At 44.7% G+C, this 19,675-nt stretch overlaps 1 protein-coding gene across 3 annotated transcripts in view; it reads left to right on the forward strand.

Moving 5' to 3' along the window:
- The window catches only part of TEDC1 (tubulin epsilon and delta complex 1), a 65,176-nt gene that overhangs the window by 39,693 nt on the left and 5,808 nt on the right, over nt 1-19,675 (forward strand). For all 3 annotated transcript variants that reach the window (XM_053247101.1, XM_053247099.1, XM_053247098.1), the window contains exons 6-7: nt 14,806-14,892; nt 18,740-18,943. In XM_053247101.1, the coding sequence (XP_053103076.1) occupies nt 14,806-14,892; nt 18,740-18,943 (291 nt within the window). The remainder of the gene's footprint in view (nt 1-14,805; nt 14,893-18,739; nt 18,944-19,675) is intronic.

Here is a 19,675-nt window from a genome sequence, read left to right on the forward strand (position 1 = left end):
TGGTATCCTGGACCAGTGTCTGGAGGCTGTTCTAGATTGGATGCAGGCAAACAAATTGGAATTTAATTCAGATAAGGTGGAGGTGTTCTAGGTCAGTAAAACCGGTAATCCAGGCAGTGAGGTCAGTTTTATTTTAGATGGAGTCACACTTGTAAGACCAAGTTGGTAGCGTAATGATCCTATTCTTGGCCTTGCCACTGATGCAGATTTGGTTGGTGGGGACCAGGGACAGGGCCTTCTCAGTAGTGGCCCTTCATTTTGGAATGCCCTCCCAGAGTGCTTTGTAACCCCACCCCTTTCATTTTTAAAAGAATCTAAAGGCCCTCTTTGTTAAGCATTTAAAAATTGGTTTTCATTGGGTTAAACCCCAATTAGTCTGGTTTTAATCAGTTTTAGTTCTGTCTGCCATCTTAGATTGTTGTTGTTGTTGTATTGTATTTTTATTGTTAGCTGCCCCAAGCAGCAGCATGCTGGAGGAGTGGGATAGAAATATTTAAATGAGTCTTACAGTGGCCTTTTGGGGTAAAGATAAAGTGTGCCATCAATTCGGTGTTGACTCCTGGCGACCACAGAGCCCTGTGGTTGTCTTTGGTAGAATACAGGAGGGGTTTGGGGTTATCTCCAACTCCAGGAGCATTATCTCCATATTGCATTTGGGGGCCGGAGGCTGAGATTAACTGAGTGCAACTTTAAAGAGAACCTTAAAATGTGCATGAAGTAAATAGCTATTAAAATATTTGTGGGGAAAGTGATAGTTCAAATGACTTAAGAACATAAGAACAGCCCTGCTGGATCAGGCCCAAGGCCCATCTAGTCCAGCATCCTGTTTCACACAGTGGCCCACCAGATGCCGCTGGAAGCCACAGGCTGGAGTTGAGGGCATGCCCTCTCTCCTTCTGTTACTCCCCTGCAACTGGTACTCAGAGGCATCCTGCCTTTGAGGCTGGAAGTGGCCTATAGCCCTCCGACTAGTAGCCGTTGATAGACCTCTCCTCCATGAAGTTATCCAAACCCTTCTTAAAGCTATCCAGGTTGTTGGCTGTCACCACCTCTTGTGGCAGAGAATTCCACAAGTGGATTATGCGTTGTGTGAAAAAGTACTTCCGTTTGTTGGTCCTAGATTTCCTGCCAATCAATTTCATGGGATGACCCCTGGTTCTAGTGTTATGTGAGAGGGGGAAGAATGTCTCTTTATCCACTTTCTCCATACCATGCATGATATACCTCTATCATGTCTCCCCACAGTCGTCTTTTTTCTAAACTAAAAAGTCCCAGGTGTAGCCTTGCCTCATAAGAAAGGTGCTCTAGGCCCCTGATCATCTTGGTTGCCCTCCTCTGCACCTTTTCCAGTTCTACAATGTCCTTTTTTAGATGTGGTGACCAGAATTGTACACAGTACTCCAGGTGTGGTCGCACCATAGTTTTGTATAAGGGCATTATAATATTAGCAGTTTTATTTTCAATCCCCTTCCTAATGATCCCTAGCATGGAATTGGCCTTTTTCACAGCTGCCGCACATTGTGGCGACACTTTCAACGAGCTGTCTACCACGACCCCAAGATCCCTCTCCCGGTCAGTTACCGATAGCTCAGCTCCCATCAGCCTATACTTGAAGTTGGGGTTTTTCATCCCAATGTGCATCACTTTACACTTGCTAACACTGAACCGCATTTGCCACTTTGTTGCCCACTCACCCATTCTGGAGAGATCCTTTTGGAGCGCCTCACAATCAGTTTTGGATTTCACTACTCTGTTCTGTTTCTGACTTCTGTTGCTGAGGTGAGATTTGAACTAGGGACTTCTCTGCAGCCACTGTAGTATGGAAAGGGTTTAGAATTGTTAGTGGAGAAGCTGTATCTTTGTGGCCCAGCAAAGACTCTCCTTAACCACCATCACTTCCTGCTAAAATCTACAAAAACAGAGATGGCCACCGGATGATGTCCTCGTCATTTGGCTGTTTAAAGTACAGGTTGGATGTGCTCTCTCATTTCCCTCTTGGTCTTGAAGAAGAGGAGCAAGACGAGGTTGAGATGCAACCAGGTAGACACTAAGGGAAGCAGATCTACCTCACAATAAGGCAAATGGTTGCTTCTTGGTCTTGGGACCAAGGTGGTGCAGCTTTTTTTGAAATCTGGCCCAGGGCAAGATGTGGTAGAATCCTTAGTTGCATACTGTGATACATTTGCACAACCCTTTGAGGGTACAGTTGCTCGCATTTGCCATGATTTGGACTCTCTGATTAATGCAGGGTTTTGGGGGGAGCTGTCCAGTGTACTGTCTTGTCCATTTTATTGGATGAGTTTCATTTATTAGTTGTAGACTGCCCAGAGCCTCTGGATGGGGCAGTTTATAAATTAATTAAATAAATAAATAAATAAATAAATTATTGATGCCCGATTTCATTGTGTCAGATTTCACTGACTTGATCTTTGCCCTTCATGGCTTATTAAATTTAGCAGAGAGGAGATCTTTAACTGGGTCTGACAGGTTGCAAATGCCTCATTGAGAGAGCGAGTCATGATTTGTTGAAGGAAACTGAAAGCTGGCCACTCCAAAAAGAAAGAGAATTCAGAGAATGTTAACAACAACAACAACAACAACAACAGGGTTGTGGCCAGTATCCCCTTTCTGGGTAAGATTTTCTAGCAAGTGGTAGATGACCAGCTCTAGACACTTTTGGAGGAAACTGATTACCTAGATGTATTTCAGTAGGGTTTCAGGCCAGGTTTTGGAACAGAAACTGCCTTAGTTCACCTTTGGGATTGCCTATGCTGAGAGAAATGTGGGGAATGTGACCCTTTTGATTCTCTTGGACCTCTCAGTGGCTTTTGATACCATCAACCATGGTATCCTTCTAGATAGGCTGTCTGATTTAGGTGTGAGAGGCACCGCTTGGCAATGGTTCCATTCCTACCTGGATGGCCATTTCCAAAAGGTGGTGCTGGGAAATTACTGCTCATCCTATTGGCAGTTGTGCTTTGGGGTTTTGCTGGGTTCTGTTATTTCCTTGATGCTGTTTAACATCTATATGAAACTGCTGGGAGAGGTCATCTGGAGATTTGGCTTGAGGTGTCATCAGTTTGTAGATGACACCCAGCTGCAGTGTGTCGATGATACTCTTTCATCAGATGCAGGTGAGGCAGTGACTGTCCTGAATCAGTGCTTGGGTGAGGCAAAGGACTGAATAACGGTGAACAAATTAAGATTCAGTCCAGACAAGATGGAAGTACTGTTGGTTGATGGCTTGTCCACCCAGGCAAGTGATGTTCATCCTGGGTTGCACTCCCTCTAGTCTAAAGGACCAAGTTTGCAGTTCAGGGGTGCTCATTGATCCAGCATTGTTACTAGAGGTTCAAGTGGCCTCTGTGGCTCAGAGCACTTTTTATCAGCTTGTTCTGAAACACCAACTGCAACCTTACTTGCATGGAGAAAGCTTGGCCACATTTGCTCACACTCAGGTAACTTCTCATTTAGATTATTGCAACACATTTTACTTTGGGCAGCCTTGGAAAATGTTTTGGAAACAGCAGTTGGTCCAAAATAGATCTTCAAGATTGGGCATATTGATCACATCATGCAAGTGCTTTGTTAGCTGCACTGGCTCCCAGTCCATTTCTAAGTCCCAGTTAAAAGTGTTGGTTTTATCTTTAAAGCCCTAAATATCTTGCGTACAGATTACTTGAAAGAATGCCTTTTTCCATTTGTCCATCCATACCCAAACCTTTATGGAGACCCTGCTCTGAAAGCCCCCATCAACAGAGGTGAGGGTGGTGGGAACTAGGGAGAGGGCCTTTTGGTAGTAGCACCCCATTTAGTGATGTGCCGCTCCCAGTGAGACTCACCTGGCACCATCATTATGTTCTTTTAAATGCAAGGTAAAAACCTTCTTATTCTCTAAGACTTCTTATGTTTGAAAATATTTTATATTGTATTGTAGCTTTTTGTTTTAATTAGGGATGTGCACAGAACCAGCTAGCCCAGTTCAGTTTGAACCCAGCCTTGAGCCCAACCGGGCCAGTTCAGTCCGGCATCCCCTCAAACCCCCCTCCCCGGTTCGGTCGGGGGGGGGGTGGGCGCAAGCTTAGTTTTGTTTTCTTAAAAAATAAATATTTTTTTACCTTTACTTCCCTCGGGGGAGTTCCTGGAAGCAGCAGGGGGTCCCGTGGAGGTGTCTCCCCCCCACACACCGGCCTTTGAAATCACCCCCTCAGCTGGTTTGACCGCTCTTCGGCCGGTTTTCAGCCTTCACCCGGCAGCCTCCATAATGGTCACTGGGTGAAGGCCGAAAACTGTCCGAAGAGCAGCTGAACTGGCCAAGGGGGTGATTTTGAAGGCCGGCGGGTGGAGGGGGGACCTCTGTGGACACACACCCCGCTGCCGCCTCCAGGAACTCTCCCTAGGGGGAGTAAAAGGTAAAAAAAAAACCCCTAGATAGATAGATAGAATTAACAAAGATAAGCTTGCAAACCTCCCGAACTTTCGAAGGGGAGTTTGGTCCGGGGTCAGACTGAATGGGGGGGGTGCTTCGGTTCGACCCCGAACAGTCGAACCAAACCAGTTCAATGTCAAATACGTTCAGCATCGAAACTGTTTGCACACCCCTAGTTTTAATGTACTTTGAATTTTATGTCTTATTTCATCATTGTTTTGTTTACTTTGTGAGCTGTGCCGAGAACAGTTGTTATGGGGTGACCATAAATAAAGTTATTATTACAACACACATTCATAAAGCTATGCTTTTGTACTGTGTTCATCAAATAACAGAGTATTATTGAAAATGTATAATGGAATAGAGGTGTGCCAGACTGGTTCAAATCAAAACAAGCCAATCTAAAAAAAAAAAAGGCAGCCAGTCTGAGTTTAAACTGAACTGGACCCGGTCCAATATGAACTGGTTCGACCCAGTTTGAGGGGCTATGTTTGTATCCAGTGAGGTTTCCCTTTACAAGCAAAAGGGAAACCTGGCTTTAAAAGAGTTCTAAGGGGGAGGGGCAAGAGGGCACCTTATCGCTGGTGGTGCATGCCTGGAGACCAGAACTGGACTGTGAGTTCCAGCAGGAGCTGTGAGTCCAGGATGACCTCCAAATCGCGAGCCTGCTCTTTCGAGGAGAGCACGACCCCATCAAGGGAAACACTCGAAACCACAACCTGGCCAGATCGAGAACTGAACAAGAGCAACTCTGTCTTGGAGGGATTAAGTCTGAGCTTGTTTTGACCCATCCAAACCCTTACTGCCTCCAATCACTGGGTCAACACATTCATGGTATCCCCAGATCGGCCTGGGGTGGCGATGTACAATTGGATATCATCAGCATACTGATGATACTTCACCCCAAACCGATGGATGACCTCGCCAAGCAGCTTTGTGTATTGATATTAAAAAGCATGGGAGCAAGGACTGAGTCCTGCGACATTCCACAAGAGAGAGGCCATGGGCTAGAGCATGCACTTCCAATGCAAACTGTCTGAAACCGTCCACTAAGGTAGGAATAGTACCAGCACAACACTGTGCCCCTGATTCCCAAGCCCTGCAGACGATCCATGAGGTTGATGGTATCAAAAGCCACTGAGGGATCTAATAGAACCAAGAGAGGCACGCTCCCCTCATCGAGACTCCGATAGAGGTCATCCACCAGAGCGACCAATGCCATTTCCATGCTGTGCTGTGGCCTAAACCGCAACTGAAAAGAGTCAGGGAAATCCATTTCATCTAGGATTCTCTGTAGTTGAGCAGCAACGACTTTCTCCAAAACCTTCCCCAAAAAGGGAAGGTTGGAGATAGGTCTAAAATTATCTAATATCTCTGGGTCCAGGGAAGACTTCAGGAGAGGGCAGACCACTGCTTCTTTCAAAGCTAGAGGAACTTCTCCCTCCCTGAGTGATGAATTCACTAGCTCCTGGACCCAGGACCTCACACACGCCCCAGCTGAACAAATTAACCAGGAGGGACAAGGATCAAGCGAACAAGACACCGTGCTAATACCACAGAGAACTCTATCCACATCATCAGCCTCCACAAGCTCAAACGTATCCCAAATGACATTACCTCCGTCACCTCAATGGACATAGCACAATTGGAGTCCAACTCAGAGCAGAGATGAGTGACCTTATTGGCAGATAATTTGGCAAAAATGTCACAGCGGCCCTTCAGAAGGTCTTCCTTCTCCCGTTTCCCCAAAAGGGTACAGGTGGTCTGAAAGAATGCCGCTGGACGGGATTCTGCCGATGCAATGTGAGCGGAGAAATAAGCAGACTTCGCCACTCTCATTGCCACGGTATAGACCTGGAAATAGGAATGCAACCATGTTCGATCGTCTTCACTCAGAGTTTTCCTCCAGCGTCGCTCTAGGCATCTTTTGACCTGTTTCATGCCCCTTAACTCCTCTGAAAATGAAGGGGCACAAGACCCACAAACTTTAAAAGGCTGCTTAGGAGCAATCTCAACCAGTGGCCTCGATGTTCCAAGCCTCAAAGAGTCATGCTAGAGAGCTGCCCACAAGATTGCTGGGGAATTCCTCAAGCGCCCTCTGGAATCCAACCAGATCTATTAAGCGCCTGGGGCGTAAAATGGGTCCATCACCCCTGTGAAGTACAGGAGCCGCAGTGATATGCAGACATACCAGAAAATTATCTGACCATGGCAAGAGTGAGATGACTACACCCCCCTTCCTCAGATCACATCACGGCTGCTCCGAGGCAAAAACAAGATCCAATGTGTGGCTACCAGTGTGAATCAGGCCTGAGATTAATTGCAACAAGCCCATGGTTTCCATGGAGGCCATGAACTCCTGAGCAGTCACCTGACTGCCACCCAGGGCTGGTAGGTTGAAATCTCCCAAGACTAAAAGTCTAGGGAAATGAACCACGAGGCCTGCAACAAGGTCATGGAGCTCAGGGAGGACCGCTGATGGGCAGCAGGGCGGCCAGTACACCAACAGCAGCCCTATCTTGTTGCGTAGGCCCAACACCACAAACAGGCACTCACAACCCGTCACCCTCGAAGCAGAGCCCTTCAATGCTGCAAGATTATCTATAACGATCACCACAACTCCACGTCCCCAGCCATGGTCTCGGGGCTGGTGAAGCACCTGGAAACCTGGTGGGCATATCTCAGACAAGGCAACATCCCCATCCATGCCTAACCAGGTCTCTGTAATGCAAAGCAGGTCAGCTCTATACTCCAATACAATATAATGAATGGAGATGATCTTATTACGGACTGACCTGGCACTAACCAACAAAAACCCGAGACCATTAGAACCAGCAATCCTGTCACCTGGCCCCAGGATTGAGGAAGGGGAGTCAGAAGTAGGGATCGAATGTAAATTGCAAGGTCCCCTTTTGCCACCCTTAGAACCCTTTTAAAGCCAGAAATCCCTTTGCTTGTGAAGGGGAATCCTCACCAGATTCCCCTTTACAAACGTAGCCCTTTGAACCAGGTTGACCCAGTTCGACCAAATGTACGAGACCGCTGGCTGGTTCAACTGAACCAGTTTGCAGACCAGAGGTTCAGTTCAAATTTTGTTCAAATTCAAACCAAACCGTCAAAACCAATTCTGTGCACACCTATACGGGAACAAATAATTATTAACTAGCGAACCCCGCACAGAGCATCTGTGCGCTCTTTGGGGCCGGCGGTTACCTCTCCCCTCCACTTCTGCCCCAGTCTCTGCTTCCTGGCCCAGCCACCTCTCCTCCCCACTGCCACTTCTACCCCCCCCCCCCCGCCTCCCTTCCCCCTGCTTTCTGGGCCTTGCCTCCATGGCTGGGCGAGGCCTGCCGCTGCTGTGGTGACCAATTCTCCTGGGTGCACCTCAGCCAATCAGGCCCATCCGTGGCCCAGCCAATCAGCTGGCCTCTGGGACACACATTCCAAGGCACACCCAGGAGAATTATATATATTGATAGATGGAGTTTTCTGTGAATCCTTTCCCAGTTGACTGTTTTATTCTCAAAACTGAGCTCTGAATCCCTACTTAGCTACCTGTGATATATATATTGATAGTATGACAAATCTGGATACAACCCAGTTAGGAAGGCTGTTTAGAGCGGGGGGGCGGGGCGGGAGAAACAGTATTATAAAAAGTCATGCTCCTGTCAACAGACTCTTCAAAGGTGCTCAAGCTTGTTAAAAGAGAACATGTCCGGCAGTAACTCGCATTTCTTATGCTTTGGAAAGTTTTAGCAAAATTGTTTCAGATAATGTCCTCATATTTTTTGGATGGGAAATACTCTTGTAACCCAGTTGACCAGCACTTTTGTATCTGCTCCCAAGAGATGATTAACAATGTGATTCTTTTTATTTATATTGTACTTTATGTAATGTTCCTAGAATTTGATTTTTGAAAGAGATTGTAGATGGCTGGATTGGAATGCGTGATGCAGAAAATCCTGCCATTGCTGAAGGACTTAAATGTTATTTATAGACATCCCTGTTTGCTTTGGCAGCTTATAAAATTCAAAACAAATTTGAATTGCTATCTCTTTTGCTATGGAGCTCATTTAATTTAATTTAACCTAACTACTACTTCAGGCTTGCACTAGAAAATGTGTCTTGAAGATAGTTTAAGTTAATCTGCCCTTTTAGATTATGCTTTGTTTATATATTTAAATATGCATGTGATGTTTTCTGTTGCTCATAATCATCTTGGTAATAACCTTTGCTCTTTAAATAAAATGAATTGGCACTATAGTACTAATAAACTAAACTGGCACCAGCTGATATAGACCTAGTTCTCATTTAAGTAGTAAACTGCTGCCTCCAGAAGCCTGCTGGAGAGGGAAGAAGAGGGACAACATCTACTCCAGGGTGAGAAGCTGGGGTGCCTGCCTGGCTGCCTCTTCTCTTCTGCCCCCTTGGTTGCCATCTGCCTCTCCCCCCCCCCCAGGATTGATTGTGGAGAGGTTTTGCAGGACTTGCAAGGGTGACTGGGCAGTTTTTCCTGGTTCCACCTGCTGAGCTTGCTGCTCAGCCTATATAGGAAGGCTCCAGTGGTGGCGGGGCCAACACCAAAGGGGCAACACCAAAGGAGGTCACCCCTTCGGGGGAGCCACTTCAGGGGAGAAATGGGGGTGAGGCCTGGACATTTTGTCCAGCTATTTGTATAGAGGGAGGTATTCAATAGTGGGGCTTCCATTTAATTAGTTTTGTTGTTTTAGAATTGGGTTGAAGTTGTTGTAATGTGTATGGGTTTGTCTGGAGATGGGGAGGCAGTGAGCGCCTTCATTGAATGTGGGGCAACTATTCTGGTGGTGGTGGGGAATAGAAGTAATAACGTTGGCAGGTCAGCAGGCCATTCCAGGGGAAAGGTAGTCAGAAACTTAATAGCAGTCTCCCCTTCCAGCTGTCCTGCCAGCTCTTTGATCTCGGGGAACACTGCCAACAACCCACATAACCTTACCTTGTTCCTCTGTAATGCCAGGTCATTCCAAAATAAATCAGAACTCATCCATGATTTGATTATGGATGAAGGGGTCGACCTGGTGTGTATTACCGAGACTTGGTTGCGGGAGGCTAGTGGCCCAGTCTGGTCCCAGCTTCTTCCTCCAGGATATTCTATAGAGGAGCAGGTGAGAGGATGTGGGCGGGGAGGTGGAGTGGCTGTGGTCTATAAGGATAACATCTCCCTTACCAGGGTCCCTATTAGGGTATCAGACCATATTGAATGTTTGTACTTAAGTTTGGGGACCAGGGATAGATTGAGACTTCTGTTGGTGTACCGATCACCCTGCTGCCCAACGGAATCCCTTACTGAGTTCATGGACTTGGTTGCAGAACTCATGTTGGAGTCTCCCAGACTTTTGGTACTGGGGGATTTCAATGTTCATTTCGGGACCAATTTGTCCGGGGCAGCTCAGGAGTTCATAGCGGCCATGACAACTATGGGCCTATCCCAAGTTGTCTCTGGACCGATGCATACTGCAGGTCACATGCTTCATTTGATCTTTTACTCTGATCAGGGTGGTGTTCAATGGGTGGGGACTCCTGTGATTTCCCCTTTGCCATGGATGGACCACCATGTGGTCAAGGTTAGGCTTACAATCACTTTCCACCTCCACAGGGGTGAGTAGCCTATTAGAATGGTCTGTCCGAAGAGGTATTAGACCCTATAGGATTCCAAGAAGCCTTGGGTTTAATGTTGGCCTTGCCAGTGATCCTGTTGATGCCCTGGTTGAGAATTGGAACAACTTGCTCACCAGGGCAGTAGACACGATTGCTCCTAAGTGTCCCCTCCAAACTGCTTCAAAACTAGCCCCTTGGTATACGGAAGATCTTCGAGGGCTGAAGCGGCAAGATAGGTGGCTGGAGCACAAGTGGAGAAAGACTCGACTCGAATCCAACAAATTACGTCATAAAGCACATTTAAAGATCTATGCTCAAGCAATACGTGTCGCAGAGGAGCAGTTCTTTTCTGCCCGTATTGCTTCTGCAAACTCACATCCGGCAGAATTGTTCAGGATTGGGGGGGTGGGGGGCTAGTATCTGCCCCCCCTCCCTTGAACCAGAATTTGGAGTCATCGGTTACCTGCTGTGATGTGTTTAAAGAATTGTTCGCAGATAAAATCTCTCGGATTCGGGCAGACTTAGATAGAGACTCCACAATTAATTCGATGTCTGAATTGGAGGTGTCCGACAACTTCTCTTATATGGTTTGACTGGATCAGTTTCAGTTTGTGACTTCTGAGGATGTGGACAAGCGGCTTGGAGTGGTGAGGCCTACCACTTGTTCTCTTGAACCTTGTCCAACATGGCTTGTTCTATCTAGCAGGGAGGCTGTTGTACGAGGCCTGGTGGAAATCATAAATGCTTCTCTGTGGGAGGGCAGGATGCCTCCTTGTCTCAAGGAGGTAATCATTAGACCTATTTTTAAGAAGCCTACATTAGATCCCTCAGAGTTGAGCAACTAAAGGCATGTCTCCAACCTCCCATGGTTGGGCAAGGTAATTGAGAGGGTGGTGGCCTCTCAGCTCCAGGCAGTCTTGAAGGAAACTGATTATCTAGACCCATTTCAAACTGGCTTCCGGGCGGGCTATGGGATAGAGACTGCCTTGGTCAGCCTGATGGATGATCTCCAATTGAGAATTGACAGAGGAAGTGTGACTCTGTTGGTCCTTTTGGAGCTCTCAGCAGCTTTCGATACTGTCAACCATAGTATCCTTCTGGAACGCCTGAGAGTATTGGGGGTGAGAGGCACTGTTTTACAGTGGTTCTGCTCCTACCCCTCGGACAGATTCCAGATGGTGTCGATTAGAGACTGTTACTCGTCAAAATCTGAGCTTAAGTATGATGTCCCTCAAGGCTCCATACTCTCTCCAATGCTTTTCAACACCTACATGAAACCGCTGGGAGAGATCATCAGGGGATTTGGAGCGGGATGTTATCAGTATGCTGATGACACCCAGATCTACTTCTCCATGTCAACTTCTTCAGGAGATGGCATATCTCCCCTGAATGCCTGCCTGGAAGCAGTAATGGGCTGGATGAGGGAGAATAAACTGAAGCTGAATCCAGATAAGATGGAGGTACTTATTGTGTGGCGTCAGAACTCCAGAGATGATTTTGACCTGCCTGTTCTGGACGGGGTCAAACTTCCCCAAAATGAACAGGTTCGCAGTCTGGGAGTACTTCTGTATCCACACTTCTCCCTGGTTTCTCAGGTTGAGGCGGTGGCCAGGGGTGCGTTCTATCACCTTTGGCTGATACGTCAGCTGTGTCCGTTTCTTGAGATCAACGACCTCAAAACAGTGGTAGATTTGTTGGTTATCCTCCAGACTTGACTTTTGTAATGCGCTCTACGTGGGGCTGCCTTTGTGCGTAGTCCGGAAACTTCAGTTGGTTCAGAATGTGGCAGCCAGGTTGGTCTCTGGGTCATCTTGGAGAGACCACATTACTCCTCTGTTGATGGAGCTACACTGGCTGCCAATAGGTTTCCAGGCAAAATACAAAGTGCTAGTTATAACTTATAAAGTCTTAAATGGCTTAGGCCCTGGGTATTTAAGAGAACGTCTTCTTCGTTATGTGTCCCACTGCCCAGTGAGGTCGCTTGAGGAGGTCGTCCGTCTCCAGTTACCGCCAGCTTGTCTGGTGGCCACACGGAAACTGGCCTTCTCGATTGCTGCCCCAAGATTGTGGAATGCGCTCGCTGCTGAGATACGATCCTCCCCATCTCTAATTAAAAAACATTTGAAGACCCTTCTTTTCACCCAAGCTTTTTCAGCTTTTTAAATTTGTAGGTTTTAATTTTATGCTGTTCTTAAATTGTTAAACTGTTTTAACCTTTTATATTTGTTTTAATTGTTTTTATGTCACTGTTAACTGCCCAGAGATGAAAGTTTGGGCGGTATATTAAATAAATAAATGAATGAATGATAAAATAAACCAGTGTCTGAGCTGGAACATGTCAGACTGCAGGTGGGGGCATGATAGAATGCTCCATAAGCCTTCTCTCTAACATGCTGGTTTTCTATGTGCAAAGTATTTTCTATTTTGTATGGGGGAACATTCCATCACGTGAGCTACCATCTTCAGTATAAAGTCATACAGACACAGGTTTGCTGCCTAAGTGTAAACTTAGCCATAGTTGGTGATAATGTGAATTGTGAACCACAGGTCAAAAATTCAGAAGTGGCCTTAGGCAAGCCATTGTCTCTTGGCCTCTGCCATTATCTCCATATTATATGAATATATGTTAAATCAACTTAGCACCCTTCATGTTACCATTAAAAAATGGGAGGTAGACATAGGCCACCCGCTTGCAGAAGGAAGACTGGGATAGAATCTGATCATTCCATCATCTTCTCTCAACATAATGCATTCTTGGTAGGGCTGCCTTTGTTCAGAAACTTCAGTCAGTTCAAAATGTGGCAGCCAGATTGGTCTTTGGGGTATCCTGGAGAGACCACATTATGCCTGTTCTTTAACAGTTGCACTGGCTGCTGATATGTTTCTGGGCAATGTACACAGTGCTGGTTATTACCTCTAAAGCCCTGAATGGCTTATGTTCGGGTTACCTGAGAGAGCTCCTTTCTCAACAAGATCCCTACAGCTCAAGACCCATTGTTTTAGCCTGGCTTTAATGATATCTAGTTTTAATCTGGTTTAAGTGTGTTTTTGTTTTTATTGTTTTATTATGCGTGTTTGATTTTAATGTAAACTGACCTGAGCCACTTTAGGAAGGGTGGTATATAAACTGAATAAATAATAGAATTGGCCATTAAAATACTTCTGAGGTTTTCCGACTACTAAACTCCTATGCAGCTAGCTCACATAAATTCAGCATATTCATCCAAATGCTGGTGAAGAGATGGCCATGTAGGCTTATACATCCTCATGTGGTGGCTCTGTCAAAGGTTACAGCACTTATAGAAAAGAGTCATCCAGGTTATAGATGAGATTACAGGATCAGAATCCCCTTAACAGCTGCGGTAATATTACTGCATTGCTTTGACATAAATAACACTTTAGTTAAAGAATCTCTATATATAAAATGCTTAGGTGATATGTGGATCGCTGGAGGTTCTTGAGGAGTAGGAGGAGAGGGAGGGGGAGAAAGAAAGGGGAAGGGAAGCGAGAAAGAAAGGAGGAAGAAAGGGGGAGAGAGAGAGAGAATGGAAAAAGGAGGGGAAGAAGGAAGGGAAAGAGGGAGAAACAAGGTAGGGGAGAGAAAGAAAGAGGGGAAGGAGGGAGAGAAAGCCTTCAGACCACGTGAATGTTTGAGGACAGGGAGCAATGTTGGGTCATGTCAGGTGTTAATTGAAAGGACAGGTTTTTTGAGGACATCTCCTTCCTCCAGTTTTTAGTCATGGTCAACTTTATGTAGGGGTCTCATGAGTAAGATCCTTTGACTCATTAACTATTATATCAGCAAATCAAGAGATCAAATACTGGATGTATAAAGAAACTTGACACTGAGCAATACAGCAGGGGCTGTGGCAGAGGGCAAGGAGAGCAATAAAGTACTAGTGCACAGATGCTCTGCGCGGGTAAAGCTAGCTGATAGTATTGCTTTTGGTAGCAATCAAAAGTTTTATAGCAAAGCACTGGAAGGATTACAAAACGCCCTGTCTTGCATTATGGTTTAATAAAATATGGACAATTTTCCTTCAAGCTAAAACTTCCTCATAAATTAAATCAGTTTTACACAAGTCATACAAAATGATGGTTGCCCTATCTGAACTATCTAGACCACTGGTTCCCAACAAGAGTTCCTCCAGATGTTGCTGAACTAAAACTCCCATCATCCCCAACTACAATAAATTGTGGCTGGGGGTGCTGGGAGTTGTAGTTCAGCAACAACTGGAGGAACTCTGGTTGGGAACTACTGATCTAGAGCAAAGGAAAAATGCAATGACAAGCCACGGAAAGGTTGAAATGCACAATTATTCTGTAATTGATACGGTGTAAAGTGTGTATCCAAAAATTTGGAAACAAGTTGTTGGGGGAGGGTGCAGGATTGATGGGTATTATTATTAAAAGATATCAGAAAGATATAGTTTTTACTTGTATAAGAAAAGGAGGAAAACGGCAAATAAACATACCAAAAAAACCCTGGATTTTTGGTAACCTATTCTAAAGGGATGTTGTAAGGATGACCGCAGTAAAGTATGTGAAGCACAGTGCTACATGGGGCAAAATACTAGCAGTATTATGAAATACCCTTAACAAAATTCTTGCTTCTGAACCTGGGGATTTTAAGTTCAGAATTTGGGTTGTGGTGGTGCACAATCCTATCAACACTGTGCTGAGAGAGCTTCTTACTTTCAACAGTGTAGCAATAATGAGACAGGATTTTCCTTTTTGCCTAGTTGTTGCAGTTGATGGAATCTGAAAGTTCTCGTCTGGAAGCCTTTCTCAAATGGAAACCCCTGGAACCACTATATTGGTGTTGGATGGTATGGCTCAAATGAGATTAAATTCTTGTATATGTTAGTATCATTTTGCAAAATGTTATGTCGCAAATGTATTTTTCCCCCTGCTCCTTCCTTTTAGAGTAGAGCTCTCTGTAAAGGGATGGAAGAGACTATCATTATGAATGATGACCTTCTTTATTAAATCCATAATAAAACCTAGGCAATGTTGAGTGTTTGCTTTAGGTTTTAGGATGTCATTTGGAGTAGGGGGACCTTGTTGACGCTTATGACCAGTATTGCCCTTAGAGGATGGTGAATTGGGGCAAGTGCCCAAGCCAGAAAGAGGAGGAAGTCGCAGCTGCTGCTGGTGGGCACAAATGACCTGCGGCTGAGGAGGAGAAGGGAGAATAGGAGGATATCACAGTAGAAGGAGCTGTGTCTGGCAGGCCCAGATGGCAGCAGCTGTATCTCACACTGGCCTTTCTGCCCTGCCACAGCTGCACACACGCACGCTTTTCTCGCTCTCTCAAAATCCCCGCAGCCCCGCACTACCAACAATTCCCACTTGGGCTCTGTATCCCACTAGGGATAGCCCAGCTTATAATAGTGGATTAGGGATTTTCACGAACAGCTCGGACAGCTGCAGGTGGGGTGGGGATCAGTTCCTTTAAAAGCAGGTAAGCAGGACTTTACCTGCTCCTCTGCCACCCCACTGCTTTTCTCGGCATGGTGCTTGCTATTCAAAAGGCCACGTGCAGCTTTTTGAGCAGCCAGTGCCACACTTGGAAAAGAGGTGGGGTGACAGAAGAGCAGGTAAAGTCCTGCTTACCTGCTTTTTAAAGGAGCCAATCCCCACCCCACCAGACCAGTTCTAATTCCGATGCCCAAACCGTTTTGGTGCTTCCCTAAGGAGGCGCCAAACTGGTTTGGGCACATTCCTATAGTGGATAGACTGCTATCTCTGCTGCTCGCAGACTGGTTACCAAGACTTCAATGAATCCTTGGTTCTCCAGCTCTCGCCCCACTCTCACAGCATGCCCTCTTGATTCTGTATGGCAGAAAGAAACTGCTTGGCTGCTGTCAAAGTGTTCTGCTTTCCTCTTTTCCCCTACAATGAAGTAATGCCTGTTCACTTGTTATGCTTTTAAAAATATGACAGTACAAATAGCTTTTCTAAAGAGGACTTTATTACAGACTCTATGGCTCTAAATTCTATAAGCAATCAAAACTGCAGGCAGGTAGCATGTTTGGAATTGCAGATTTCCTTGAACAACAATGAGTGATCTTTAGGATCAATAAAACCCTCTCTGTATCTGATGATGCCTTCAGGAAATAAGAACATCCATCCTGCTTAAATCTTCAACTGCATAAAATCTTAGGCAACGAGTTGAAAGAATTAGTTTTTAAACTTTGAAGCAATTTACAGGAAGGCCTCTAATACATACCTGTAAGAGAACTTGATAGACAGAGTCCACAGATACATGTATTTGGACCAACTTACATAGGAGCCTTGTTAGTCCTGTGGAATGAGAATGAAAGTAAACCCATTAACCTTTTATTACACTAAGTTTATTACTGGTGAAAATGTTCACACTTTTGAATTACACAGAAGCAAAATTAGGAAGTAGCTATTTATTTATTTATTTGCATATTTTTATACCTCCCAAAACTTATTTGTCTGGGAGGTTTACAACAGATAAAAACAACATTAAAACATTAGTTAAAAACAAAAACAAGCAATTTAAAACACAATTTAAAAAAAAATTAAAACAATGCTCTAAATAAAACAACATTAAATAAATCAAAACAGTATCAGTTAAAAGCATCGGTGAACAGATGTGTCTTTAAAGACCTTTTAAAAGCTGTCAGAGATGGGGAGGTTCTTATTTCAACAGGGAGCGCATTCCAAAGCCTTGGGGCAGCAACGGAGAAGGCCCGTCCCTGAGTAGCCACCAGATGAGCTGGTGGCAAATGCAATCTAATTGTATTAGACTAATACAATTAATATTGGGGCTCAGTGTTTAGGAATCCCTGCATAGAGGTTTGTAGAGGAAAGTATCCAGTTTCTGGTAACCTGGGAGGCCAAAGACTTGAACCTGTTCAGTCCTATTGCTATCTAAGCTGAATATGGCAGTGAATTCAGTTTATTTCTGCCATACAGAAGGCTATCTCTAGCTTATTTGATTTTGGCAGGGTTAAAAATTTCAATTTCAGGCACATCTCTTAAATGTGTCCGTATATGTTCCCGCTCAAACACAGCCCCCAGCAAAAAGATCAAGAAACTGAAGAAGAAATGGCCTTATTGGGATAAATAATCATAACAGAAAGTGTAATATGTGCATTATATATATTTTAACTTCCCTCCACAGTATCTGAATTGGGTATACAGGGAGGTGGCCTGTGAATGGGTGAAACCACAGGAAATGAACCTGCAGTATTTGGGGGCCACCTGTCACCCACTGGCCTGAAGATCTCTTAGGAGCGTTTCACATATTGTTTGGCAAATCAGCTGGAGATTAATGAGCAGAAAATGAAAGTTCTCATGTTCACCAAAGTATGTCAGACAATCAATTGGTCAGTTTGGGGCAACAAAATCGAATAGGTGCAGAGGTTTAGATATTTGGGGGGTAGTTCTTAGTGCTGTGGACTCTTGGAAGCCCCACATCAACAGTGCCACGCAGTCAGCTCAGAGGCTCTATTAAGCTCTATTAAGATTCTTCTATGGCAAAGGAGGGGAATTGGTACCAGCTGTTTGAGGCCAAGTCATTGGACCAAATTTTGTATGGCACACAACTAGGAATTTACATCAAGCATATAAGGAGATGGAGACTGTCCTGACTAAATTCTTGAGGGCAGTTCTTGGTACATCTAGATGTGTGTCCAATGTAAGTTTGAAGTTGGATTCTAAGAGTGGAGGCAATGGCATGGAAGCTGATGGGCAACTATTGGCTGATGCTTAAATTGTGCCCTGTGGGTTTGACCCCTCTGGCGCTCACTAACAATTATAAATTGGGATGGGAGATGGCACTTAAGAAGAAATTTTTGTCCTATTGACTATCCCCCAAGTACCTGCTGTCTTTGGGCCTTGTCCAGGCCCAGAGGGTATTTGCGCAGAGACTAGAGGATGTAGAATGCCAAAAGTATTATCTCTGACCTCAATCGAGAGTATTATGTAAATATAAACTGTTCTCCAACAAAATATCATTACTTATCTTCCCCAAGTTACGTAAAGCATTCTTCAGAGCCAGATTTGATGTGCTCCCCTCAGCAGTACTTTTTGGCAGGTATAATAAAACACTTCAAGCCAATAGGATATGTCCTTGCAATGAAGGAGTGCTTGAGACAATACAACATGTTCTTTTGTACTGCTCCTTCTATAAAAACTCACGTGCCAGCTTGATTACATCCTTGTTATTGAACAGGCCAGGTGTCTTACTATACACCTTTTCTCCTCTCATGAGTGTGTAGAGATTACCTGAAAGGTAGCCAACTTTTGTTTGACAGCCATGAAAATCAAAGGACCACCAATGAGATGTAATTTGATCTTGCTATCATTAGTATACTTAATTTGATTTGCTGTACCTATTGTATTGCATTGCATTGTATTGTATATGGGGGAGGGGGGTGTTTGGCTTTTGACTTTTGTGTATCTGTTCATTGATCATAAATAAAGTTCTTCTGAGGGTCATCTGTATTTATCACTAAAGCACTGTATTTTCACACATAGAGGTTGTCAATGCTATCTCACCTTTTTGATTATCTGTCACTCTTTAGGAATAATATGGTAAGAGGTTCTTCTAGCAAAACTACAGGTTATAAAACATTAATTAATGTATCTCTGGAAATCCACCCTCTTTCTTCTTCTCCTTCCCTGTCCCTGCCCTGGCAGGAGACTGTTTTAGGTCCTGAAATAGAAAGTGTAAAACTCCACAATGTGTGTAACAAGAACAATCCTTTGCCAAGTGCTGACCTAGGTTGCCATACTGTTGGCAAAATTGTTGAAGACATTGACAGATGTAAGAAAGATCTGGTGACCCTTCGTGATGGACTTCATGAGCTTATAACACATAAGAAATTGGGTTGTTGTGGAAAGGTAAGAGCCAGTTTGGAGGTCTGTTTAAAATTCCATTTGGTTTGATTACATTCAGAATTTTATTGCCTGAGTTTGTTCTCAGTCAGCTTCTAATCCTAAGAAATCTGATGTCTGATTTATATGATATCCTCTCTAAGATGAAATATGTATACTCAAAGTACCACCCATTACTGCATGTTTTAGCTTCCAAAAAAGGAAGGGCAGCCTCCCTTCTCCTAGTTAACATGTAAATCTGCCTTATATGAGGTCAAAACATTGGTCCATCTAGCTCAGTATCGTCTATACTGACTGACAGCAGCTCTCCAGAGTTTAACTGGGATCTTTCCTAGCTCTACTGCATATGCCAGCTATTGAACCAAGGACTTCCCTGTATGCAAAGCACCTCTTGCCCTGTACCCTTGCCACTTCTTGCTCTGCCAAGGAAAGGTCCCTAAGTGCTGCTTCTGCATGTTCACCATTATCTTGGCCGCCTGCTGAAAAATAGCTGGCTGCTAAGTAGCACATTCTTGCTCTGGCAGTGTATTCTCTTTCCAGTAGACACGTGGGTGGATTCCACTCCTAACAGCTACTATATTTGAGCATTAGTGCTTCATCACAAAGGTCCAGAACCTCCCCTCCATCTGTTTTGTTATTGTTCAGACAGACGTCCCACATTATTCTGTCACCACTCCTCCATTGTCGAGCCCCACCAATTACTTTTAAGCCATAAATGGGAGAAGAATATTGGATGTA

The sequence above is a fragment of the Hemicordylus capensis genome, chromosome 4, assembly GCF_027244095.1.
Source record: "Hemicordylus capensis ecotype Gifberg chromosome 4, rHemCap1.1.pri, whole genome shotgun sequence".
NCBI classification, from domain to species: domain Eukaryota; kingdom Metazoa; phylum Chordata; class Lepidosauria; order Squamata; family Cordylidae; genus Hemicordylus; species Hemicordylus capensis.